This window comes from Danio rerio, chromosome 2 (genome assembly GCF_049306965.1).
Source record: "Danio rerio strain Tuebingen ecotype United States chromosome 2, GRCz12tu, whole genome shotgun sequence".
Classification (NCBI taxonomy): domain Eukaryota; kingdom Metazoa; phylum Chordata; class Actinopteri; order Cypriniformes; family Danionidae; genus Danio; species Danio rerio.
Genome location: NC_133177.1, coordinates 13,982,234 through 14,010,146, shown reverse-complemented (window position 1 = coordinate 14,010,146; position 27,913 = coordinate 13,982,234). Strand labels below are relative to the sequence as shown.

At 40.1% G+C, this 27,913-nt stretch overlaps 1 protein-coding gene and 1 long non-coding RNA gene across 8 annotated transcripts in view; one reads left to right on the top strand and one right to left on the bottom strand.

Moving 5' to 3' along the window:
• The window catches only part of cfap57 (cilia and flagella associated protein 57), a 328,197-nt gene that overhangs the window by 212,047 nt on the left and 88,237 nt on the right, over positions 1-27,913 (bottom strand). For all 6 annotated transcript variants that reach the window (XM_073923815.1, XM_073923822.1, XM_073923828.1 and 3 more), the window contains exons 10-11: positions 25,192-25,365; positions 21,844-22,005 (exon numbers count right to left, since the gene is read on the bottom strand). In XM_073923815.1, the coding sequence (XP_073779916.1) occupies positions 21,844-22,005; positions 25,192-25,365 (336 nt within the window). The remainder of the gene's footprint in view (positions 1-21,843; positions 22,006-25,191; positions 25,366-27,913) is intronic.
• LOC103909878 (uncharacterized) lies at positions 267-27,913 on the top strand. Of its 2 annotated transcripts, XR_011006388.2 has the most exons (7): positions 267-520; positions 4,605-4,683; positions 4,776-4,794; positions 5,073-5,119; positions 21,440-21,559; positions 26,604-26,973; positions 27,454-27,913. It is a non-coding gene; the product is annotated as an uncharacterized lncRNA (long non-coding RNA). The 2 variants fall into 2 exon arrangements; XR_012390989.1 differs by lacking the exons at positions 4,605-4,683; positions 4,776-4,794 and having other exon boundaries at positions 411-520.

The window sequence follows — 27,913 nt, the reverse complement described above, 5'->3', positions numbered from 1 at the left end:
GAGTGTTTGGTGTCAATAGAATGCCCTGGACATTTTATAACACATGATGCATAGATCGAGACCATAACTCGCATTGCTTTATTCTTTAAAGCCCTGTATTAAATGCCTGTCCGCATGCTTTAGGCGGGCGCTCAAATTTGCATACGCGCAGCCCAGAGACAAAGGAAGGTTCGCGCGCAAACTTTCCCCTGAAATCATTGGTCAGAATGCTGTACGGGTCGTCACGTGACCCGCAGGTATAACTCATTCTGCCCTCCCAAACATCTGGCAGAAAGAGAACGTCCCAAAAGAAGAACATCATTTGTCGGTGGCCTTCGGGCCACACGTGGCTTCCTAAGCCGCATGGACTTTTTCCCGCCACGTTTTCTTTATTTTCCGGCAATGTAAATTCAGTTTAAAGTTTGCGATCGTGTTCGTCCGAACTGCATTACAAACTCCACGCATCAAAGGACATCAAGAGTTGTTTTCATCACGACGGAAGAGAGACGCATAAAAGAGACCTCCAGACATGAAAAACCAGGTGATTTTAGTTATGCGATTAAGCTGTGCCCCTTTTATCAAAAAGGTGTTTTTTATATAACCTTGGTGGTCCTTAATGGTGCGTGTGGAACTGAAAGTTTTGTCACTCTTTAATCTGAAATCTATATTTTCTAGCTTTACTATTTCTCTTTGCTGTTACACGTTCTATAGACCCGATATCTTCACGTGGTTTACCTTTGTTCTGTGTTAAATGTATGTTTGTGCGTTTGTTTGTTCGTTACGTCTGACTAGTCAATAAATTCCATTATAATCAAATGAATTGTATTGTTTGCCTCACGAGAAAATGTCACTGAAATACAGATTCCCCTGCCTAGCTATTATAAGTTGTTTAAAACTTTTGAATGATTAATCTACTTCACAAGAAGTAGCAATTAAATTCCCTTTTTCTAAATGAATAGATTACAGTGTCCGCTCGGAAGAGCGCGGAATATTAATGATTAACAATAATTCGTTATTGTTGATAATTAATATTCATAATCTGGGAATCCGCTCGGTTGCGCGAGCATGATCATTTAAAATCATATGTTGGTTTGACCAAGCTGACTGAAGCTTAAGCCGGAATATTAATAATTAAGAATAAACCGTTGTTGTTGATTATTAATATTCATAAAATGAGCTAATTTCATGCTACACTAGTTAGCACTGAAGATAATCTAACCGACGTTATGGCGGAGGCGCTTTCGAAACAACAAATCTTGTTGGAAATAACGGTTCAGAATGCTATACAAGCAACAATGGAAGATGTTAAATCATCTCTGATAGAGCTCCGCCAAGAAGTACAATCTCAAACGAACACGGTATGTGACTTGATTTCAAAAGTGGGGGGGGGAGTGGTTGTTGCGTACTGAAGAGCGGTGTTGTTGCGCGCGTTCTGATCAGCTGTGTTGTCGCGCGCATACTCAAGAGCGGTGTTGTCGCGCGCCTACTGAAGGGCAGGACCGAGGGTGTGCCGCGTCGCGGGGGCACTTTTGATCATTTTGGAAGGGCACTTTCTATCCAAGACTAAAAAGGGCAGGTTGAGCCCTATGTGTGCATGTGCCTGAATATACATATGTCACAAACACGTTACCACTTAACAAGCGGATGACCACGCATCTGGTGTGAGACGTAAACTGTCTTTTCACGGTCTTTATCCGCGCCTTCAGAGTCAATGGATGAATAAAAAGTCCATAAATGTGTTTGGAATAAACACCTCTGCTCTACATGTAAAACATACAATTTAATGTTCTGCTTCAGAGAACTTGAGAGTTGAGATAAGTTCATTTATTCACGTATTATTTCATACCTTGTAGGGGTTGTTGTTGTTGTTATTATTATTATTATTATTTTTATTTTATTTATTTATTTTTTTTCATTAGTAAACTTATGTTTTGTGCATTTCGTGTATTTTTTTCTTTTCTTTTTTATATTAATTAATTATTATTTATTTTTAATTTAATTATTTCAAATGTTTTAATCATTTACTCTAGTTATATATGACTGTCATTAATGTTCATAGTAAGTATACAGTTATGTTTTGTGGTTAATGGAAGAGGGTAGTCGACGTTGACTTTCTAGTGAACAAAGGTGTGTGCTGCCACGGGCCCTTATGATGTTGGGGAATTTTGCAGTCTCGGGGTATTTGTTCATTTTATTTTTCTGTACTTTTTTTGCATTGTTTCGGTTTAAATTAGGCAGTCATATTCTGGTTGTGGAAAAACTCTTAAAATTCGTATAATTTTTCAAATAGATTATGGATAACTACAAAATTATATCACTTAATGTTAGAGGACTGTCCAAACAAGAGAGCTAAACTTTTGATTTATTTACGGAGAAAAAGGGTTGATATCGCTTTAATTCAAGATACACATCTGAAAAATTCAGATGTTCAGAGGTTACAGAATAAGTTTTATAAAGTTGCAGCTTTTTCTACTGTTAACACTAAAACTAAAGGCACTATTGTTTTGATATTGCGCATCTGTAACATCAAGATTGATAGACAAAGTCAAGATCAATCTGGTAGACTTGCCTATGTTTGTACTAATATAAGGGGAAAGAAAATTGCATTTGTTTCTATCTATGCCCCTATAGTATTCGAGGTAACATTTTTTTGAAGATGGCTAACCACTTGATTCCACTTATAGATTACTCACTGATTATTGGGGGGGGACATGAATGCAGTTATTGATCCAGTATTGGACAGATCTTCCTCCTGTAATCAAGTACAGCTTAACTCTTCGGCCGCGCTCAAAAATTTTGTAAGGGCATTAAATTTGGTCGATATTTAGAGATCTTAAAACCCTTCAAGTAGAGACTACACATTTTTCTCAACAAGGCATCTCATGTATTCAAGAATACCTCGCTTTTACTGAATAGCCAGTTCGATGTAGACTTCAAAGCGAAATTGTTTGAATTTCTTTTATTTAATATAGGCTCTGTTGAGGACCCCATATTTGTGTGGGAAGCTACAAAAGGTTTTATAAAAGATTTCTCCTTAGCTTTTGCTACTAATTTTAAAAAAAATCAGAGAATTGACTATGTAGAAAAAGAATGTAAATCACTTGAATATTCCCTAAAATCTTCATTCTCCAAGTTGACAGTTAAGTAACTTCAGGCTTCTAAAACTGAACTAAATGATCTTCTGAGAATGAAAGCAGAATTTATACTCCACAGAACCAGACAGAATTATTACTCTAATGATGCTAGACCAAGCAGACTTTTAGCCCTTAGACTTAAGCAAAATCAAGCAAAAGTGTATATTGACGTAACCAATCACCCGGCCAAAGGACGAGTTAGGACTACCAAAGAAATTAACTCAGCATTTTCTGACTGCTTTTCTAAACTTTATATATCTGAACGTACTCTCTCAAGTCATAACTGTGCTTCCTTCTTGCAATTTCTAATTTTACCACAGCTCAATAATGAAGAAGCAGAACAGTTAGGGCAACCTATTACTCTAGAAGAACTTAAAGAGGCATTACAGGGTGCTAAAAAAGGCAAGGCACCAGGTTTAGACGGGATTCCCGCAGAGTTATTTCTTAAATATTTTGATCTTCTCGATCCTATCTTTTTGGCTGCCATTCATGAAGCAGTAAATACTGGGGCCTTTCACCCTCAGTTGAATATAGCACTTATTTCGCTGATCCCAAAAAAAGGAAAGGACCACTCAAACTGTGCAAATTACAGACCCATTAGCCTGTTAAATACAGATATTAAAATGTATGCTAGAATTTTAGCTTTGCGATTACAACAATACATTAATAAATTAGTTCATCCAGATCAGACTGGCTTTATGCCAGGTAGATTAGCATCAGACAACATCCGGAGATTACTACATGTCATACACGAGGCCCGGGATTGTCCTACTCCAGCTGCAGTTCTTTCCTTAGATGCAGAAAAGGCGCTTGACCAGCTGGAGTGGGACTATCTCTGGTCTGTTTTGGAGGTTTTTGGCCTTGGTACTAATTTCATTAATACAATTAAGGTATTATGTAGAAACCCAACAGCTTCTGTTAACTAATGGTCTACATTCTTCACCTTTTAATTTAGGGCGCGGCACTAGACAGGGGTGCCTGTTGTCCCCCATGCTATTTGCTTTGTCGCTTGAGCCACTAGCACAGCTGATAAGACAAGAAGATATGTGTTCATTTTCAGTTAAATCACAAACAATGCATATCTCTTTATGCCGATGATATAATATTGTTTATCTCAGTTTTACAAACGTCATTTCCCCTAATACTGAATAAATTTGGAAAGTTTAGTATGTTTTCCGGACACAAAATCTACTGGGATAAATCCTCTATGCTTCCTCTCAACTCCATAGCTAAACATATTAAGCTGTCATGTAATGTCCCCATACGAAATTCCATAACTTATCTAGGCATTGCTGTTCAGTCATCTTTGCTAACTATCCCGGACGCTAACTATCTGCAAGTATAATCTAGGGTAGAACTGTCATGGTTTGTATATCCATCTGCTCCTTATTTGAAGTGTCTTAGTTGTATGGCAGTTCATTATCATAATACGTGTTTCTAAGTATGTGTGCTTTTCCTTCTGTGTTTGTGTGGGTGTCGCGTGGCTGTCAGTGGGTGTTTGTTTTCATGTCATCAGCTGAGAAGTCACATGATCTTGTTACCGGAACTGTTGCGTAGCGCCGCTCTACAGGTGTAGTGCATTTTATGTGCCTATAAATGTTCAGCGTTTCTGTCTCACTTTGTCAGTTCGTTGTTTGCTCACGGTTCTTTGTGTTTTGTCAGGCTCCTCTCTTCGCTGGTGGTGAGTGGTCTGGTTGTTTTCCATGTTGCTGTCTCTGATGCTTCCTGTTTCTTCATGATGAATGTGTGATCCGCTCTGATGATGAGTTACATCTGAGACATCCCTGTTTCTTCTATGATAAATGTTTTATCTGCTCTGTTGATGAGTATTATGAACATTTGATCAGCGCTGCCGAACCAGACCACCACCTATTATTCACCTGTTCAGTGCCTCCAGCCACTCACCATTTTCCTGTCTTTTTGTGAGAACAGTATTAAAGACTTTTGTTTTACTTACAGTTGGCTTCCTCACCTTTTATGTGACGTGACAAGAACAAGATCTCCAGGTATGGACCTCAATGCCTTTATCATTGCATGCTAACTCTTTCAAATTTTGAATTAAACCATAGAGGTTTTCAAATAAAATGTATTCATGTTTGGCTGAACCCACTATCTAGAGTTCCTTGGAGACAAATTGAAATGAAACTAGCTGATAAATATAGATTACAAGATATTCTGTTTTCTGGGCTAAATAACAAGCAGTGTATACAAGCTTTTGGTCCAATTATTGGCAATACGATAGTGAAGTTTAAATTAATGGAAAAATGCATTCATCATTCACCTAAATGGCACATCCATACACCTATCTGGAATAATAAAGATCTTAGATCTGGGGGTGCACCATTTCTTTTAAGGAAATGGATGCAGAAAGGCATTTATACACTAAAAGATATTTCTGGTTCTAATGGCATATTAAGTTTTCAAGAACTTTGTGAGCGGTATGAAACAGAACCTTCCTCTCTATTTTTATATCTGCGATTTAAGATCGGCCATGAAGGCCTACGGGGTTCCTTGGAGGGACAATCTTCCCACTCATCCAATCATTACTTGGTTTAATCTGTCCGTTACTAATCATTTATATACAAAGGCCTTAGAAGGTACAGCAAAAAAAATTAGCTGTACAGTGCTGTTGGGAAACTGATTGACAACTAGAAGAGGGTGTCACAGACTGGGAAAGAGTATGGCAGAACATTTTTACTTCATCTAAAAATCTTAGTCACCAACTCATTCACTATAACTTTTGTCATAGAACCTACTGGACCCCTCTCAAAAGACATTGTATAAATGCCTCCTTTAGTCCTTTCTGTGATAAATGTCCTAACTAGGAACTTGGATCTTTTTTACATATGATGTGGGAATGTGAGAAAGTACAAAGATTTTGGAATGAGATATGTGTCATCCTATCAAAAATTATTGAATATCCTGTACCATTGAATCCTTCTGTTCTATTACTGAGTGATGATACTACGTTGAACCTTACCAAGCTAACAAATGCTGTTTGGCTGGCTGGCTTAACTTCTGCTAAAAAATTACTAGCCCAACATTAGCTGCCTCCACATAATTTGGACATGTACAAGTGGTTGGTACAACTTCCACGGCGCGAGTGAACAGATCTGGAATATAGCTGCTGACAAAATCTCCTTGTTTATTGCACAAAGAAATGATCAGGATGCAGAATGATTGCCTTGCTTTGTATAATTGATATTTGATACTGTATTCTGTTTTTGTTTTTATGTTAACTTCTATTCATTGTAAAGCCCAGTTTCAAGAGACCGCAGGGGAGGGGGGTGGGTTTTTTTTTTAATTGATATGTTTCATTATATAGGTTTTTCAGCCTGTATGTTTTGTTAACAATTAATAAAAAAAATAAAATAAAATAATTGAGACATAAAATGAGTCAACGAAAATGTAAATAAAAACGTAACTGAAAACATATAAATGAAAAAGCTTATTTAATGACTGTCTTAGTTCTATCAAAATAGCAAACACTGAACATCTCAATATTTAGGCTAAAAGACTGCTTTATTTATTTATTTAGGCCTAATTATTTGTACTGAATGTTTGTGCTTTCATTTTAGTTGTCTTTTAATTCTTCTACTTTCCAAAGGGAATCCTCATTGCACTTAACAAGTTTACAATGATAATAAGGTGTGTTAACTAATTTTTTATAATTAAAGAAGTAATTATAATGCTTTGATTTACCATTTCATCTTCATTTATAAGTACAGTAGCATATTTACAGCTGCTGTACAGGCTATTTCTGTCCATTCGCATCCCGTCCCATTGTGCCCCCTGGCATATTCACAAACTGCGATCATACATTAAAAACACGTGCTTGCCCATTTAAAACGGTGCTGGTATATGCCACGGCAGTAGTAGCCACATTGAACTCTCACCTGTAAAAGAAATTGTGAAAAATTAAAAGTCTCTATAAGGAATTTTGCCTTTAGGAATTTTAAATGACCCTTTTTGTAAAGACATGTTTTGCAACTAATACCAATGTTTTTTTATGATTTTCAGCTATGCACTATTGTCTTCTTGAACTATGCCCATGACATGTACCCCTTGTACAGATAGGCTGCATATCCATAGTCACTTCATAAAATAACTTGTTGCAGGCAGTGATAATATTTTTCACCTCATTCTAAAAATAAATGGGTGGTAATCTTATAATAAATTATAAGCTATTGTAAGGGTCCATCGTCCAGCTGTAAATAGATTACTAAAAATTATTAAACTTTCGTTATATGAATCCTATTTTCACCCCTATTCTTATCTGACTATAATTTATATTAATTTAAATTTATTGTAAGTGATGTTGACGTGGCACAGGGCGATACTGCTACGGCCGGGGTGAATGAGCAGCAGCAGTCTGCGGATAATGCGAATAGTTGCGAAGATGATGAAAACACAAACAATGTTGCCATGGCACAGGCCGATCCAGTTCAAGTTGAGACGAACATGCAGAGAGTTCCCGGACAATTTGAATACTTGTGGTTTTAGTATGAGATATAAAAAGGGAATAAAGCATTATGCAGCCTCAGAGGGCGTTGGTGGCATGGAAGAAAACAATGGAAATGTTTTTAAAAATTACAATGTCGCTGAAGCAGCATTTTTTTTTTGGTCTAGTGTAACAAATATGGCCGATCAGACACCTAATTATTTTGCTTTTATTCAAGAAATGCGTCAGCAAACACAACACCAACTTCTGTCTAGGGAAAAGACTGAATGGTCAGTTGTAATCTGATTCAAAGGTATTTATGACCCAAAGGAATGTGCTCACAGCACTGGACAGAGACATGGTCAGAACATCTATAGGCTCCTTGCTTGATGTTTTAACGTAAACTTTTATTCTCTCTTTAAGTGTACTCATGTGTTTTGCGATGTTTCCTTTGCTCCTGTGTTAATATTATGGTTTTAATACTTCTGCAATTAATGTTTAACACTACAGCAGCTAAACAAGCTCATAAACAGTTCATGTTTGAAATCCTTTTGTAGCTAATTTGGTGTACTAAACTATTGTTTACATTGTTTGTTAATACAAGTGCAACATATTAACATTTTTAAAAACTTAAACATTTCTGCCTCAGTTTACATCAAAATACCTATGCAAATCCCTATACATTTGAACAAAGAGCCATAAAGCATGTCTCAGGGAAGTTAATTTTTGATTGGTCAACTTGGCCCTGGAGGGTGGATACAAACCATCCTTATGAAGGTTGTACCCAAGGCCACCTCCCTAAGACAAAGGAAGGACCTAAAGAAACAGACACCAGAGAAGGAGGATCTAACCTGAGAAACTTAAGACAAAGGAAGAAACCAAAGACAGAAGGAGGAGACCTTAAAACCTAAGAAAGAGACCTAAGCAGAGAATGTTCGAAGTTACAGAATTAATCCTTCGTTTCCCGAGGAGGGGAACGGAAGTGCTATAGGTGGATTTGACTTAGAAATCTACTTAGGGGAGGTTTCGGTTCAGAAGCTGTTTGTCTGAAAGAGTATTGAACGGGCTAATGAAGAAATGAATTGGCAGCGTAAGTTTGCGCAGGTGTGCCTCATTGCCTCATGGCGCGAGCAAACGCCATCCATTTAAGCTGAAGACTTTTAAACAGCTAAGGGACAGTCATTATGGCGATGGAATATAGCACTGTCGTTCCCCGAGGAGGGGAATGAAGGGTTACCTCTGTAACCTCGAACGTTCCCCTTCGGTTGGGGAACTCCAGTGCTATAGGTGGATTTGACTTAGAAATCCACGTATGGGAGACTATGGAAAACGCCATAATGACTGCACCTTACCAACGTCTCCGATGAGAGGGCAGTCAGGCAAGCGTGACGTACCCAAATCATGGAAGGCGCGGTCCTCCAACGTGCCCTTGGCCCTAACTTATCCCACTTCAAAAGAAGTTTTACGGAATAGGCATATTTTTTTGGGAGTCGCTAGTGTTTAGATAATTCTAGGAAAATACGACAGTATGTTGGGAAGCGTGCACTCCCGGTAGGGAGGACGCTGCGGAGACCATCCGCACCCAATGGGAAGACAAAATGGTAATTACATATGGACTAGCCCTAAGAAGGGGGAGTGCGCATAAGAAGGTGGTTAGCAGATAGAGAAGGCACGGGTCCACCCGAGAGGGGGGACTGAACAGTGGCGGAAAAAGCATATGGGATCGCCAGTGGGGATCGCACATAGCCGGCACCTATACCCAAAACGCGGGCTGACCAGCGAGCAGACCTAACGTAGTGGGCCAGCAAGTGACTCCTCCGCTGAGTCAGTGCTGGGGGCCATGGAGGAATCTGCAGGGCTCACTGAACGGGGAACTTTACTGACAGACAGGAAGGTGCACATCTCTCCGTGTTAAGGAAAAAGGGCACCACAAGCATATTACAAGACCCCACCGAGTTGTTTCCTCAATCACCAAGGGTTACCTAATAACCCTTGAGGAAACCGGCTCCACTCGCAGATTGTAAATGTGTAATGTAATGTGTATTTATATAGCGCATTTATTGTGTATGGCCATACACCCAAAGCGCTTTACAATCATGAGGGGGGTCTCTCCACACCACCACCAGTGTGCAGCATCCACTTTGATGATGCGACGGCTGCCACAGGACAACGGTGCCAGTGCGCTCACCACACACCAGCTATCGAGCCAATTCGGTGGAAAGGGATGATTGGGAGGCCATGATCGTAAGGGCCGATAGAGGGACTTTGGCCAGGACACCGGGGTTACACCCCTGCTCTTTCACGAGAAGTGCCATGGGATTTTTAATGACCACAGAGAGTCAGAACCTCGGTTTAACGTCTCATGCGAAAGACGGCGCCCACTGACAGTGTAGTGTCCCCTTCACTTTTACTGGGGTATTAGGACTCACACAGCGCTTGCAGGGTTACTACCTGTTCTCTGAAGGGAGTGGTAGGAACCTTGGGCACATTACCCGGGCGGGGTCTCAGGATAACATGAGAAAAAGCCGGCCCGAATTCCAGGCACGAGTCACTGACCGAAAATGTCTCCAGTTCCCGACCCTCTTAATGGAAGCCAACGCGACCAGCAGAGCTGTCTTCAGGGACAGAAATCTTAAGGATACTGATTTGAGTGGCTCAAAGGGATCTGAACGCAAGCTCGTGAGAACGAGATCCCAAGAGGGCATGAGAGGGGGGCAAGTTGGATTAATTCGCCTAGCGCCTCTGAGGAACCGGATGATGAGGTTATGCTTTCCCACGGTGCAGCCAGCTACCGCGTCATGATAAGCGGAGATGGCGGCCACGTAAACCTTGAGAGTGGAGAGCAACAGCCTGCTCTCCAGCTTCTCTAGAAGGAAAGAGAGCACAACACAGATCTGGCAAGTTCGGGGGTCTTCTCTGTGAGAGACACACCATTCAGTAAATAGACTCCACTTAAGGGCGTAGGTGCGCCTCGTGGAGGGGGCTCTAGCCTGAGTGATGGTATCAACCACCGCAGTCGGTAGGTTACCTAAGTCTTCCTCGCATCTAGGGACCACAAGTGGAGGTTCCAGAGATCGAGGCGAGGGTGTCAGATGGTGCCCTGTCCCTGAGAGAGTAGGTCCTCTCTCAAAGGGATCTGCCAAGGGAGGGCTGTCGCGAGGAGGGAAAGCTCTGATATCCAGGTCCGGTTGGGCCAGAGGGGCACAACTAGCAGAACCTGCTCCTCATCCTCCCTGACCTTGCACAATAGCTGCGCGAGCAGGCTCACTGGGGGAAACGCATACTTGCGTGTGCCCCGAGGCCAGCTGTGGGCCAGTGCATCCGTGCCGAGAGTGCCCTCGGTCAGGGAAAAGAACAACTGGCAATGAGCGTTCTCGGGGGAAGCGAACAGATCGATCTGGGCCTTCCCGAATCACGCCCATATCAGCTGGACAGACTTGGGGTGGAGTCTCCATTTTCCAGAGTGAATTTGCTGCCGTGAGAGCGCATCGGGATATGAATGGCGCGCAGCGATTTCAGCCGCGGATGACTCCAGAGGAGCAGACGGCGGGCGAGCTGAGACATTCGGCGAGAGCGCGTACCTCCCATGCGGTTGATATACGCTGCCGCCGCCGTACTGTCCATCCTGACCAGCACGTGTTGCTGCTCCAACACCGGAAAAAAGCAGTGGAGAGCAAGGAACACTGCCAACAGCACTAGGCGATTGATATGCCAATGCAGCTGGGCACCCTTCCATAGGCCCGCAGCAGCATGCCCGCGACACACAGCTCCCCAGCCCGTGTTGGAAGCGTCTGTTGAAACAACAACATGACTGGACGCCTGTCCCAAAGGCACACCGGCCTGCAGGAACAAGGGGTCGTTCCAAGGGGTCGTGCAGCGACACAGCGCAGTCACAGAGACTCTGTGTGCGCCCGCATGCCATGCGCGTCTTGGGACTCGATCTAGAGGCCAATGCTGAAGTGGTCTCATATGTAGCAATCCGAGCGGCGTGACAGCCGCAGCAGATGCCATATGCCCCAGGAGCCTTTGAAAGTATTTCAGTGGGACCACTATTTTGCTGTCGAGCTCCCTCAGACAGTTCAGCAACAGGCGAGCGCGCTCTCTGCAGAGGCGTGCTACCATGGTGACTAAGTCCAGCTCCATCCCGAGAAAAGAGATCCTCTGCACCGGGGCGAGTTTGCTCTTTTCTCGGTTGACCTGCAACCCCAATAGGCGAAGATGCCGGAGAACCTTGTCTCTGTGGATAGTCAATTGCTCCCGCGAGTGGGCTAAAATCAGCCAGTCGTCGAGATAATTGAGTATGCGGATGCCCGCGAGCAGAAGGAGAGAGCAGAGAGAGAGAGCCCGAAGGGGAGGACCTTGTATTGCCATGCTCGACCCTCGAATCCAAACCACAGAAACTGGCGGTGGCGTGGCAGAATGGAGACATGAAAATACGCGTCCTTCAGGTCTATGGCTGCAAACCAATCCTGAGGACGAACACATCGAAGGATGCGCTTCTGCATAAGCATTCTGAACGGCAGCTTGTGAAGACAGCGGTTCAAAATGCGCAGATCTAGGATTAGCCGTGACCCACCGATTTTTTTAAGTACAATGAAGTATGGGCAGTAGAACCCGCTCTCCATCTCGGCTGGAGGAACCGGCTTGATTGCACCCTTCGCCAGGAGGGCAGCAATCTTCTCACGCAAGACAGGGGCAGACAGGGAGTTGACCCTGGTGAAATACACGCCCGTGAACTTGGGGGGCCGTTTCGAGAAAACTGAATCGCGTTGCCGAGTCTGATTGTGCGTATGAGCCACCGCGAGGGGCTGGCCCGCGCTAACCAGGTAGGCAGAGCCCTCGCTAATGGCATCATCGCTACAACCGCTGACGTATCAGTGGTTGGGCAGCGCGGAGCGGGTGTGCCAATCCGGGGAGCGGGAGGGTCCTGCGGAAGAGCTGGAAGAGAGCGATTCGCTCTGGCTCCGCACCCTGACTCCGGAGAGGGGGCTCGAGGGCTGGGAGAAAGGAGACCCTCCCCCCAGCGCTCGAGAGCCGCTGGCGGAGCAGGTAGACCCTGCGAGCTGAGAAGCGGCACGTCCCAGACTGGCAGGGCCTGAGCTGTCACATCCAGGGAAGGGGAAAAGTGCTCTTTCATTGAATTTTTGGTGGCACTGAAAAGTACCGTTGGAATATGGGCCTCGCCTTCCAGCGGGGAAAGAGCAAGTTTCCTCCTCTCTGGATGGCCTGTCTCAGGGAAGCTTCGCGGTCAGTTTACCGGACTTAGCGGGGCAGGAGGGGCTGCCGGCTTTCCGGTAAGCCCGCTCCGTCTGCCGAGCCATCCACCTCCGCTGTTCCTTGGCAAGGAACAGTGGAGGTGGATGGCTCGGCAGACGGAGCGGGCTTACCGGGTCCTGCCGATAGATGACATTGCCCATCGCATCCGACTGCTCCTTCACCGGCTTGAACTCCTAGATGAATTCACTGACGGTGTCGCTGAACAGGCCAGCCTGGGATATGGGCGAGTCAAGAAAGCAAACTTTGTCAACATTGCGCATATCAGCCAGATTTAGCCAGAGGTGGCGTTCCTGGACCACAAGTGTGGACATCGTCTTCCCCAGCGCACACGCGGCGGATTTAGTGGTCCAGAGAGCATAGTCGGTCGCCTGGGTTAGACCCACCCTCGTGCAGCTCGGCCTGCGCTTGGTAGCGCTGGTAGGTGGCCATTGCATGCAAGGCGAAAGCAGCCTGGCCAGCAGCCTTGTAAGCTCTCGCTCCGAGGGAAGCAGATAACCTACATGCTTTGGACTGGAGACGGGGCGGACCACGCCAAGTAGAGGCGCCACGCGGAAAAAGATTGACACTTTGTTTCTTATCAAGGCAGTGCCACTGGCATTTTTAGCTGCCCAATCACTCGCTGACCAAGTTTGAGAATGGGCATCATTGTATCTGCACTCTTGGTTAGTTTCGTGGCTTGTTGAGGGGGGTTTACAGCCACGTCTTTAATGGATAACGGCAGTTAAATAATCACACTCGATAAAATAAATTAAATTTCAAAAAAACTTAGCTGGAATAATATATTTAAATACATTACTCACCAAGAGACCACCCGTCGCTAGTTTGTGAGGATGAATGAATCATGGGTTGACCAAGGCCACCTTGCCACAATATTGTATACATTTGCAAATATTTTTATATGTTCTAAATGACATAATTGGTAAAAAAAAAAAAAATGTGTCAATTCCTCCATTTAATCAATTATAAAGTAATAGCAATGTTTTTTCACATGTGTTGGTGCGATTTTATTGTGCTATCTAACATAGTTGCCTCTAGGAGTCGCTAATGGAAATAAAACACACAAACACACACAAGAAATATACGTAACCCAGACATAAAGTTTACGCGGACCAACGCACATTTTTACATCAATATCATCATTTGTAAATTCAAAAGAGAGCGTGAAACTTGCCGTACGCAAAGTTTTTGTGTGTACGCAGCGTTGATACATGAGGCCCCCGTTTTTTTTTTTTTTTTTACTGTAACAAATGGTATTTTATTTCTGTTTTAACAAATTATAAGCCATAAAGGACATGCAAATGCTACAAAATATTCATCTATATTTAGCCGCCCAAGATTATATCACACCCGCCCAAGCAAATGAGTGATGCGCAACACAGAGGCAGCCTGGGGTTGCAAGGTATAGGCAAATCCAATCCTGCCTCCAATTTTCAGTGCTAATTTCACTCTCACACTCCATCAGAAAGTCACAACTCACAAGACTTTTCACCTTGACGAGATATCTTGTTGCGATTTAATCTCGAGAGAGAGAGTCATAGGAGATCTTGTTTGTGCACATTTAGCATATGCACAAACTTAAATGTAATACTACCAGATGACAGTAAAGGCTAAATCACTGCAATGATTTGTATTGAAACCAAATTTTAATTTGCGTGATCTAGAACTGACATTGATCAATCTACATCAGTTTGCACCACCTTCTGGATAAAATTGACAACAATTAAATTATATCAATAGAAATTATACAAATTTTATCAAAAGACTTTTAAATAGTTTTTTTAATATTGTCATGAGAATGGTCTTGCTAGATTCCTTGGATGATATCGTGAACACTGAAATGCTTTATTCCTTAATTGACATAACTTTCTGTCCACCATCTTGAATTAGTTTGAAATTTCATTATAATTTTCCAGTTGATATGTAGCTTGTTGTCATGCTTGTTTATGATGCGGCCACTGGGCCCTGATAATTGCAGCTTGCAGCTAAATATCTCCGTCCGTTTCTTCCCAACTGAGAGTCAATAGGAGCCATGTAAACCGTAAGTAGGAAAATGATGAAAGTTAGCACAATTGTGGTGGTGGTTAAAAGAAGTGAGAGGGGTCTGGATGCAGACCTTGTGCAGTGCAATCTGAGCTGCATTTAATGGTTTTTAATGGGCTCACCTAAGCCCACCCTTAACCCTACCCCTCACAGTGATATCACTCGCTCCATTTAAGTGCATTGTGTCTGAGATTGCATCACTGAGTGAGGATTTCACTGATCATGCTGATTCAAACCAGTACTGTACAATAAAACTATGCACATAACATTGAATTGAATCAGATAATCTATGAACTGATCCCCACAGAAATAACAGAACAGATTTTTAATATTCAATTTCATTCAAAAGTTAACGCATGTATGTCACAAACATATAGTTCAAAATAAAACTCAATGATAAAATAAAATACTCAATGAACAGTATGATCTGAAGGTCCATGCCAAAGTTGAGTACAATGTCATCTACAGGTCAGGAGATACAAAAAAAATGAATTTTTTAGGAGATACAAAAATAATGAATTTTGAACAGAATGTTTATCAGAAAACCGTTTTCTAGGATTCTATAAAATTCTTGGGTAATGGCGAATCTGGCAATAGGTTTTTCTCATCAGGAGCTTATCAGGCTCTGCATTGCATTTGATGCGCATCAGCCTCTGCAGTGCATTTGAAACTTAGCAGGCTTCACACTGCATTAGAAGCTCATCAGGTTCTGCACTGCATTTAAAGCTCATCAGGCTTCACACTGTGTTTGAAGCTCATCAGGTTCTGCAATGCCTTTGAAGCTTATCAGGCTCTACACTGTATTTCAAGCCTACCATGCTTTGCACTGCATTTAAAGCTCATCAGGCTTAACCATGCATTTCAGGCTCATCAGGCTCCGCACTTCATTTGAAGTTCATTAGGCTCGGTACTGCATTTAAAGCTCATCAGGCTAAGTGCTGCATTTAAAGTTTATCAGAATTTGCACTGCATTTCTAGCTCATCAGGCTTGACACTTCAGTTGAAGCTTATCAGGTTCCACACTTCATTTGAAACTCATCAGGCTCTGCTCTATTTGAAGCTTATTTTAATGATTACTATAATTAATTAAAGTCTTTTAGTCAGCCTTATTGGCAATGCGGGACTGGATGAAACAGAAAATAACAATACATAGGGAAAAATGGGAACAGCAAGGCAGCTAACAGGCCTCAGGCAAGCAAGCAGATCACAAGGCTTCCATAGTCACTTAAACACAGACTGTAGCAGAGCAGAAGTGAGCTGATGCACAACTGGACATAGAACATAGATTAATTTTGAAGCACTGAGCGAGAGAGAAGGGATGATTAAATGGCATACAACTAATAGCTGGCAGCTAGCTCTCTGCAACTCTTAAATGGTCGCCCAATGAAGCTAAGCAGGGCTGCGCCCGGTCAGTACCTGGTTTGGAGACCACATGGGAAAGCTAGGTTGCAGCCGGATGTGGTGTTAGTGAGGCCAGCAGGGGGCGCTCAACCTGTGGTCTGTGTGGGTCCTAGTGAACCAGTATACTGATGGGGACTCTATACTGCTCAGTGAGTGCCATCTTTCGAATGAGATGTTAATCTGAAGTACTGACTCTCTGTGGTCATTAAAGATCCCAGGATGTCCTTCCAAAAAGAGTAGGGGTTTCACCTTGACATCTTGGCCAAATTTGCCCACTGGCCTCTGTCCATCATGGCCTCCTATAACCATTCCCATATCATACTTGGCTTCATCACTCTGTCTCCTCTCTACCAATCAGCTGGTGTGGGGTCTGGTGCAAAATGGCTGCCTTCGCGTTATTGAGGTGGATGCTGCACACTGGTGGTGGATGAGGAGATTCCCCCTACAGTAGGTGAGAGTTTAATGTGACCATTACCGCGTTGCTTATACCGCCGCTGCTTTAAATGGGCAAGCACGCGTTTTTAATGTATGACCGCAGTTTATGAATATGCCAGGGTGCACAAAGTGACGGGATGCGAACGGACAGAAATAGCCTATATGCTATGCTAAAATATGCTACTTTACTTATAAATGAAGATGAAATGATAAAACAAAGCATAAATTCTTCATTAATCATAAAAAAATAGTTAACACACTTTATTATCATTGTAAACTTGTTAAGTGCAATGAGGATTCACTTTGGAAAGTAGAATTGAAGAATTAAAAGACAACTAAAATGAAAGCCCAAACATTCAGTACAAATAAGTAGGCCTAAATAAATAAATAAAGCAGTCTTTAGCCTAAATATAGAGACGTTCAGTGTTTGCTATTTTGATAGAACTAAGACAGTCATTAAATAAGCTTTTTCATTTATGTTTTCATTTACGTTTTTATTTATATTTTTGTTGTTAATTATATTTTATATAATATAATAACAGAATATAATTATTCTCAGTTATTGTATAATAATAATAATAAACAAATAATGAAAAATAAATGAATAATGAAAATAGGCCTAAATAATTATTTATTTAAAGACATTGCAGCAAAACACTGAGAAACGGTCCAGCGCATGGTCTAAATATCTTAAGTTGAAAGCTGCTTCATCAAAAGCATGAAAATCAAGCATCTAACTGAAAGTAAAATAAAAATAAATTAAGTCCCACAAATTAAATAAATTAAGTCCCACATGTTTATTTTTAATAATTTAGTTTCAGTTCAGTTCAGTTTTTTTTTTTTTTTCAAGTGTTAAAGTATAATTGTTGTTTTGTTTTTTTGTTTTTTTACTTGTAGTAATGGCTCAGCATCTTTTGTATTTTAATTTCAGTTTCAGTCACTTTAAGTGTGAAATATAATGCGCGCATAACCACATAAAAAGAAGAAAAAGCTGTCAAAAGTTAGAGCAAATTCATCAAAATTAGCCATATTAAAATACAGCATGTAGGTTAGTACAGGCAGAGTGTGAACAAACTCAGGGTAAGGCTAAGATATGTGCTTGCCTTTTAATGCATTTAAAAAAGATTTGTGGTGAACCAAGAAGTGGTTTTAGCCATAGTTTTTCTAAGCCGTTTAGATTAAAGAATATATTATTTAGCCTAGGTTTTCTATTGGTAACGCAGCTGTGCATGCGCTGTCAGCTAAATGCAGACATAAAATAAATCTTAAAAGCAACTAGATTTTTAAAGGGCCATGAAACCCCCTCATTTCAGCAGGGTGTTTTCACACCTCTACTTTGGAAAAAGTCAGAAAAGTGGGCGTGTCCAGCTCTGTTTAGGGGAGAGTGTGGGAGGAACTAAAGTGGGATGGTGTGGGAGTGTCTATTTGGGCATGCGAAAGTTTCAGAGCCAAAATATACACACACACACACACACACACACACACATGGTGGTGTTTACATGGACATCAGTAGTCAAATTATTTGACAAATTATTAAATGGTGGACTTTAACTGCAGTTTGGCTCTTTCATTCAGGGAGTTCATTAATGTCCCTCGTGACAAACGAGATATTTGATTCGAGGAACTGCTCTAAGCGTGTATTTTTCATGCAATGTTTGATACCCCACGGCGAATGAGAGAAAAAAAAAAACCTCCGCATTTCCCTGAAACTTAGATGCACATGGCAGGTAGTATCAGAAAGCCGCGTGTGTTATTCCGGTCACAAAATGCGGTGAAAACCCTACACGAGGTTAAAGTTTGGTTGTGGTGCTAACATGTTTACACTCGGTGCAATAATTAACTTCAATACGAACAAACTGAAAAACTTGTTTTGCCAACACAACGTGGCATCTTTGTCGTCTAAACACTGTGACAGTAATGAATATTAATGAAGTTGCACAATAGAGCGCGCTGATAGGTTTGAACCAAGCCTTACTCATGCATTAATGCATCACACTGTAAGACGTAATAAGACACACTCTGGCACAGATGCCCAGTCTGCACGCTGGAATACACGCTATTATCTCATAGCCGTGACGCAGCTTCAAAAATTTGTTTCAAACCGGAAGTACGAATTAGCTTGAAATAACGCAAAAACAACCAATTTACACTTTTTAGTGTTGGTGTTTCTTGACCCTTTAAAGTTCGTCGAGACAAGCTTTGAGGCTGGCTTGAGAAAGCCTGTTGGTAACAGTTAATCTAGTTTAAAACAGTCTGAAAAAGGATAGATAGATAGATAGATAGATAGATAGATAGATAGATAGATAGATAGATAGATAGATAGATAGATAGATAGATAGATAGATAGATAGATAGATAGATAGATAGATAGATAGATGTTATTACATGTAATGTAATGTATCATTACATTATAGATAGCATGTTTATTACTAAGAAAACTAAAACAAAATTATATTTTAATTGAACATATTACATCACATCAGTTATGCATACAGAACCGTCTATTTAGTATTGTGAAAAGGCAAAGCTGAATATCTGTGCCACTCAGTGGTCAAAAGCTGCTGGCGCACCAATTAACACTGCCGCCGCGGTATGAATGGCGGCAAAAGGAACACGTTGAAGTAGTGACATCTGTATGTGTAAAGCGCTTTGAGTGCCCAAAACAGCGCTATAAAAATGTAAGGAATTATTATTATTATTAACAATCAGGTGAGAGAAATTAGAGCAGAGCAGCAAGAGAATCAATAGCAGGAACGAAAGGGAGACAGAAACAAGACAGGACAGAAACAAGGCGAGAAACCCTGACAGAAGGTTAAACTCATCAGAAAGATAATAAGAACTACAACTGGTGATGGTCTAGGCAATCTGTAAAAAAACTTCCTTCTATACACGGATTCAATACTCAGCTGTGACTCTCCAATTAATCTGCTAGACCACCTGTTAATCTGGCTCAGTCTATTCTTGTCTCTAAGGGTCAGACTTCCAAACCATACCACCAGAGCAGGATAAGGTAGACTCTATAAAATCATGATAAAAAAGAGTGAGCATGAAGGGGCTAATGTGAAAAGGGCCCCTGTTTGCACACCGCTTCACAGTTTGTCTCAAAATTTAAAGAATGGTGAATATTGGTACCAGATATCTGTAATTCTCCACACATTCTACTTTTTGACCCCTGATATTAGTCATCTCAGATGGTTGATTATTTGTTCTAAAATCAATAATCATTTCCTTCGTTTTTCTTGCATTGTTTAAGATTTGACTTCTCATAAAACTGAACAAAATTAGAGTTGTTCAAATAACAAACATGTTGTGCTGTTTGGGCTTGGGCTAATTGCAACCATCAAGAAAGAAACAATGTATGCAGTTGCAACTCTCTTTGATCCATGTTTCAAAGCCAGGTATGTCTATTAAAAATTTTTTATTGCTTTTATATAGATTTTTTACATTTACCATGTTTTACTTTATTAGTGCATGTGTTATGTATTTTTGCATTTTTTAAAATAGTCCTTTATACAAATGCTATTGTCAAACACATTTTGGACTTAATAGTTTAATAATTACTGATAGATCAAGTGTATTACCACACTAAATGCTAATTTGAAGGAGGTTATGTTTTTGTTACATTTAATAACTTAGTATATTAATGTTAGGTTCAGATACTTCTCAAGTGCAGACAGCATAATGCATGCAAAGGATGATCTGACATTATAAAGAAAGCACCACAATTGGAGAAGAGACAGTGGCAGAAAAGAAGGGCCTGTTTGAGGAAATCTAGCTAGAGCATAATGAAGAACATGGTGCAGGAACTACAAGAACACAAACTGAACTTCAGACAGATATGAAGGAGCAATCAATCTCACATTCAGATAGCCAATTTCAGTACTGGCAGTTTTTCTGTGCACCTAGTACCAGTGCTGACAGTGAGAAACTATTCAGCACTGCATATACCATCTTGGATGCCAATAGAAACAGGTTTGGGGAAGAAAGCAGAAATGCATATTTTTTGAAGAACTTTCCATTATTGTTGAAACTGTAAGCAATACTTTACAATACTTTTCCTTAATCTAAATTGAGGAATATCTATGCTTTATAAATCCCTAATAATGACAATTACATTATTTAACTTGATTAAATTTTAATTTTAACTTGAAATAAGTAAATAAAAAAAAAATCAAGCAAAATAATCTGCCAATGGGGTAAACAAAAATCAGATGCTGAGAGGGGATACATACAGATATATAAATGCACACTAAAAAAGCACAGTAGATGATATATTGTCTTAAGACTAGCATATTTACATTAACACAAAATAATTTCACAGGGACTTTACACATCATAGCGACCCAGGTTCATTACGGATACGTATCCCTGTCTTCATTTCTGGGGAAATGGGGACAGTAAAATGCGTAACTGGAGGTACATCTGTGTATGCTTTTTGAGGATCTTAAATTTGTGTTGCGCTTCTTCTCACATAAATCCATGTGTCCATGTCTTCTTCTCGCATAAATCCATAAAACCAATAAACACTTCTGCCGACCAGGCCAGCTTGCTACTGACTGACTGACTGACCAACAGGCTAAACCACCCACCCCCATCCCTAAACCTTACCGATAGTGTTCTCAATAGCAATCTAGAAAAAGAAAATTAGCTACGATTGCATGATTTCACCATGTTTTAAACCTGTTTTTTATTAATTATTATTTTTTTTGCTTTTGTTTTACATGGTTTCTAGAACTGTGCTTCAACAGACTCTCGTCATCACGGTCAATTCAGCTCTGTGTCCCAAGTCCATCAACATACACGGCGAGCTACTGAGCAAACTGATAACACCAAAAAAGCTGTTTATATAGAGGTAAGTAGTCCGCTGGTAATGCAAAAAGCAACAGAAGCCATCAACAGCATCATACCACCCCGTAGCATTCTTTCTAAAGACAAAATGCAGCTAGACATAACTCTGGCTACATAATTCATGCTCTCCAGAAATGTAGAAATGTATACTTATCCATAATGAGCCTGTGTTGCATTCTAGTCATGTCACATTAGATTAAGAATATATTCCAAAGTAAGCAGAATTAGCAACAACAACAAAAAAAGGTTGGAAGTGACCAACACAAGAAAAATAATTCCTTTGGTTACCTTTTCATCAAAGTCCAATTTGTTGGTGAGGATCTCTTCTGAGTATATCAATTCTTTCTCTCTTTTCAGCCCTTGTCCTTCTTTGTCAATGATTTTCCAGATGAATAGACAACCATCTTCTGAGACTGTTATCAGGAACTGGTCATCAAAAGTGATAACCATCTATAAATAAATAAAAAAAAAAAAACAATGAATAACATGTCACTTTTAACTATGAAGTCAGGAAAGAGTAGATTGACAGGAAAAAGTAACCCTTTATTTTACTATTATCATTATTCAGCAGGGATTGTGGCCTAATAGTTAGCAAGTAGGAGTAGCCCAATTCCTGCTTCCTGGCTGGAATAGTAGGTGCGAAAAGTGAATGAATCACAATCTCTCCATCTTTGATGCCCAGCTGACGTGCCCCTGAGAAATACACCTAACATCTATTGCTCCCTGGGTGCTGGAAGCAATAGTCGCATATTATTATCCTTTTGTTCTGTAAGACCATCATTTTTTAACACTTATCCCATACCTCAAATATAAAACTTGCTAAACTTAATAAACAGCCGCAAATTAAAGCAAATGTTATTCACAATAGTTATTCACACATACAGACTTTCCAGAAAATTACTGGCAATTTTGGCAGTAATGGCAGCTACACTAGTATTTCCATAGAAATGTAGCACAAACTGGTCATATTGTTATTTGCTTCAAGCTACAGATATAAAAAAACAGAAGTATCATTGCCCCCTAGCTGCTATTATTTATTTAAAACCTAGCATCATGTGCCTGATAGAGCTGCAATTTCACAGTTTTTAAATCTACTGTATCTTTTGAATATTCCTCAGCAATTTAAGGCTGATTTATACTTCTGCGTCAAGGTTATGCTACGGCGCAGCCTACGTGTTGACGCATAGCCCTAAGCCGTGACCGTCGCTGAAGTGCACACCTCAAAAAATGTAACTACACATCGCATTGACGTGTAGCGCTAGCTCTGTGATTGGTCAGCTTGGTAGCACTGTCGAGTCTGGGCAAGACCGAGAGTCGCGCGAGCCAGATGGAGTGATTGTTTACAAGCATGGAGTCCCGTGAAGGAGCTCCGGATGGAAAGTTTTGTTTTGTGTTTACCTCATAGTTAAACTTGTTGCATGTCCGCCGGTTCCTGCCTCAAAATGAGCGAGTTTGAAAGTTGGAAGTTTTGGAAGTGTTAATGCAGACCAACAGAGACAGCGCAGAAGTATAAATGCACAGCTACCTGCGTTGCATGTGCCGTGGATTACGCCGGTCACTTGACGCAGAAGTATAAACCAGGCTTTAGTCACTGTATTTTATTGCACAACAATTGTTTTTTTTTTTTTTTGGGGCAAGAAAAAAAGAGAAATCACTCAGCCGATGACTTGGCTGTCAGCAAGAGATAGTAACGTTTTGCCCACCAGGGGGGTGTTCACCTGATGTTGTGAAGACACTTAAAAACTCTTAATTGGCTGTTTTTTAAAGGGGAGGAGCAACTCTATATCCCACTCTCTCCTATTTTTTCAGTTCAGATTACGTCAAATTTTAAATAACTTTTTTTCAAACATTTCAAAGCATTTTTTGGGACCTTTAAAGGTTTCAAAATATGCACTAACCCATTATGTTTATACTGTTTTCTGATATCTACACAGAATGTATGTAGCTGAGGTGAGTGCAAAAAAAAAAATCCAGAAATGGTTTTACATGTCAATTTACAACCCAGGGATTTGGACCTAAACATTTTTATAAAATGTTTGCCTTATTTGGAAGGGTTGTGAATATTCATAAACTTGGAAGAGGAACTAAAATTAAAGGTCTGATTTTGCCTTATTTGAAAGGGTTGTGAATATTCATAAACTTGGAAGAGGAACTAAAATTAAAGGTCTGATTTTGCCTTATTTGAAAGGGTTGTGAATATTCATAAACTCTGCTCTCATTCTCTTAGCTCATGACTCTGGGCTCTATTTTGACGGTCCATGCGCAAAGTGCAAAGTGCATGGCGCAAACACATTCAGGGCGTGTCAGTATCCACTTTTGCTAATATGACAATGACAAAACATGTGTTTGCTGTGCATGGTATGTCATTTTCCACATATGAACTCTTTATTATTCAGCTATGCCTAGATATATCCCGATTTTCATTTCATGGCACTATTAATAGGGTCTTGTTCCCCTAAAAAAGGCTGCATACTAGGGATGTAACGGTATTGTAAATACCGTCATACCGCAATATTAAATGTTTTCGATATTACCGAAGTCGCATGACTCGGTAAAACTATAGGTCTTCTGAGAAAATTTGCTCAGGCGAATGAAGCGAACGGGAGGTAGCTGAAACTTCATTTCCCATCAGCCCCGGCGTGGCCATAATCCTTTGCGGTCTGTTGTCGCTACAGATCCAGTAATGCGGAAATGGAGTGTGCTGCTAGTAGCGGAGATGAAAAAAAGATGGAAATGATCGAACCTAAAGCGGGTGTTGTCGCCGCGCGCGTGCTGAATAGCGGTGCTGTCGCGCGCGTTCTAATCAGCTGTGTTGTGGCGCGCGTATTGTAAAGCGCCGAGGGGGGGTTGAGCGCGCATACTCAAGAGAGGTGTTATCGCGCGCCTACTGAAGGGCTGGACTGGACGGAGGTTGTGTCGCGTCGCGGGGGCACTTTTGATCGTTTTGGAAGGGCATTTTCTATCCAAGACTAAAAAGGGCATGTACACTGCACAGGTTGAGCCCTATGTGTGCACGTGCCTGCAAGTTGGGGAATACGACTAATAACAGTCATGGGGACTGCAGAAACACAGCACACTGTTCAGATTGATGCAGACATTGACTTGTACCGCAAAGAGATCTCTATCTCACTCATGGTTTGTCCTCTCAAGTGGAGGAAAGACAATGCACAACGTTACCCCACTGCTGTCAACATGGGCCAAGTCATATCTCTCTTGTCCCAGAATCCTCAGTCCCAAATGAGAGGGTTTTTTTCTGTTGCAGGGGACATTGTAAATACCCAGAGATACCAGCTTTTACCAGATTATAGTTATATGATAATTTTTCTTTAAACCCATCTCTATCTAAGTGAGTGATTAAATGTTAAATGTGATGAGTTTTTAACAATACTAAATTTAAACTTTATTTTTTTTACATGGTTTAATAATTTTTTGTTATTAAAATTGAAGTTCCTGTTTCAAAGCTAACAGATAGATGGCTAATTTGTATGTCATTGACACTTTTGGCACTTTTTTGGAGTATTTTCAAAAGTTTTTTTTTTTTCCTGTAAATGATTCAATAAATACCGTACCGTGACATTCATACCGAGGTATTACCGTACCGTGAAATTCTGATACCGTTACATCCCTACTGCATACCTTTGTGATAGGGCCAGCGTGAGCCTGGTACTCAATCCAGTCATTCTGGATCATTAGTGGGTATTTGATGACCCTCAATGTCCCAGTGGAGGTTCCAATGAAGATTGTGCGTCCTGAACGAGACAGAGCAACCGTGGTGCAAACCACATCACGTGAAGACATCTCCTTGAGTATCTGCAACAAAAATATTAACAATGTTTAAATTTGAAGTTGAAATTAAAGGTTGATTTATTTATTCAAAATAGATTTAAATATGATGTCACAGTATGAAAATTATATGATATGATGTAATTAAATGCATTTCTCACAACAGTATTGTTTTATTCTGATACATTTGATTATCAAATATGTGCATTGTACAATGAAATTCTATTGTTAATGGGAAATTATCTGCTTGCAATTGACATTGAAAAATAGTACTGTAATGCAAAAATGCAAAAGCTCAGTCTCTTAGGTTTATTAGAAATATATAGAAATATTATTCAGCAATTTAGTCACTGTATTTTATTGCAAAACAATTATTTGTTTTTTGCAACAAAAAAAACAAACAAAGAGAAATCACTCAGCCGATGACTTGGCTGTCAGCAAGAGATAGTAATGTTTTGCCCACCAGGCAAAACATTACTATCTCTTGCTGACACTCTTAGGTTAATTAGAAAACAAAAAGATAGTTATCTTTTAAGCAGTCTGCCAGTGCACTGTAAAAAATTATATCCAGCCACAGTAAATATGGCTCATTTAAACAAACAGATTTCACTTAAAAAGTTTAGTTTTGGACATTGCTTAATTTTAAACTACAAATGTTACATAAAATATTGATTTCACTGTTTACTTTATTTAATAAAGAAAAACAACTAGCAATTTTTAGTAAAGTTAGCAATAATTTAAGGTTTAGTCAATTGAACCCAATATTTTAGGATCATCAGATTATCAGATGACGCTGTACCACAGTGCGCAATTTGAGGAGTTCATTTTGGAAAATCCTTCATAATGGATATTCCTTATGCCTGCTTATAAATATTGCATGTCTAAATGTTTAGATGGCAATTTACAGTATAACGAATGGACGCTTTTAATAAATGACCATGCTTGACTCAACACAACGTGTTAACCCTGATCAACACAGGAGTGTTTGAAGCCAGGTCTGTCAGCTGATGTATTATATATCTGCTCCTGTTTGTATCTGTTAAGGTGCTTTTTACTGAGCTTTAAACAATTATCATTGTGGCCAAACACTGTTGAGCATGTGAACATGGTGGGAAATGCTGGTATAATGATACTTTTTAAAACTTAAAGGTTTTATTGTATTGTTTTATTTGTTTGTTTTTGTGTTGTTTTTTCGATTAAATTAATAATGAAAGTATATTTATAAGTAAATATAAGTAAAATTTGTTAATTTGTTTTTTTTTTAGATCAAAGAAGAATTCAAAGGATTGACGGCTGCTGATGTGGAGTCTACCTTCATTGAAAATTTGAACAATTACACAGAACAGCTCTTCCATTTATTTCACAAAAAGGGGGGAAGTGCAGGATGCAAAATCTGTGATGTGATGAAATTGCTGGAGCAGATATTGTTTACTGAAAATTCTGCTTGCCTGTTTTAGCATTTAAATTTTAGATGTTCATTGTCTCTACCATGTAATGCATTTTAAAATATTACAATTTATTTATATATTTTTTTCTATTTGCACTCAAAGTGTGGACATTCTCTGGGAGGTGGTGATATGCTGTCTGACTGTGAACCTGTCTGAGAACCTCGAGAAGCTGATTACACATTACCTGGTTAGTGAATGTAGTTCATTTAGTTCACTTTCAAATGAATTGTTTTAATTGCAAACCTGAAAATGCAATTAAGCATGTAAAATGTCAATTTAGAAAGAGAAACTTTTTTATATTTGAGTGATTTTAGTCATCTTAAATTGAGTTCAACAAAAAATCAAAATTTCCTGTTTTTTAAATCACCCCAGCCAATCGAAGATGTGGGTAACTGTTTTTCTTCTCTAGTAGAACAGCAAAGAAAATTTGGAACTGAAGCACCTGTGGTCTTAAATAAAATGCTAGTTAGCAGATGAAAATTAGTGAACGAAGACCACAGTTTTCTTTACATTTTCTTTACTGTTCTACTGAAGAAAAGTTCTGACTTTCAGGTTCTGATTGTCTTTTTCAGTTTCTTACTTTTTCCCCCTTTTTTACTTGGCTGTGCCTTTTTATTTTTTATGTACTGATGCATAATATACATTTTGTTTTATTGTTTTGTTTCAGGACACCTGTGGGGAAACGGACCAGCTGGACATTGGAGAGCACATACCAAAAACTGTGACCATACGCACACATACAATACGGATAATTTAGCCTACCCAATTTACCTATACCGCATGTCTTTGGACTTGTGGGGGAAACCCGGAGGAAACCCACATCAACACGGGGAGAACAAGCAAACTCCACACAGAAACACCAACTGACCCAGCCGGGGCTCGAACCAGTGACCTTCTTGCTGTGAGGCAATTGTGCTGAGTGTTTGACAAGCACAGCTTTGAACGCTACTTTTAAGAATACTCTTGAAATAGTTTTTGAACTATTGTTTCTATTAAAGCAGTACATTTGTAAAAAAAATTAGCATTTTTTTGAAAACCTAAAAATGTTTTCAGGAAATGTTTTAAGATGCATTTGTCTAATAAAGAAATTCTTATTATTCTTCTAATAAAGAAATTTATTATTCTTT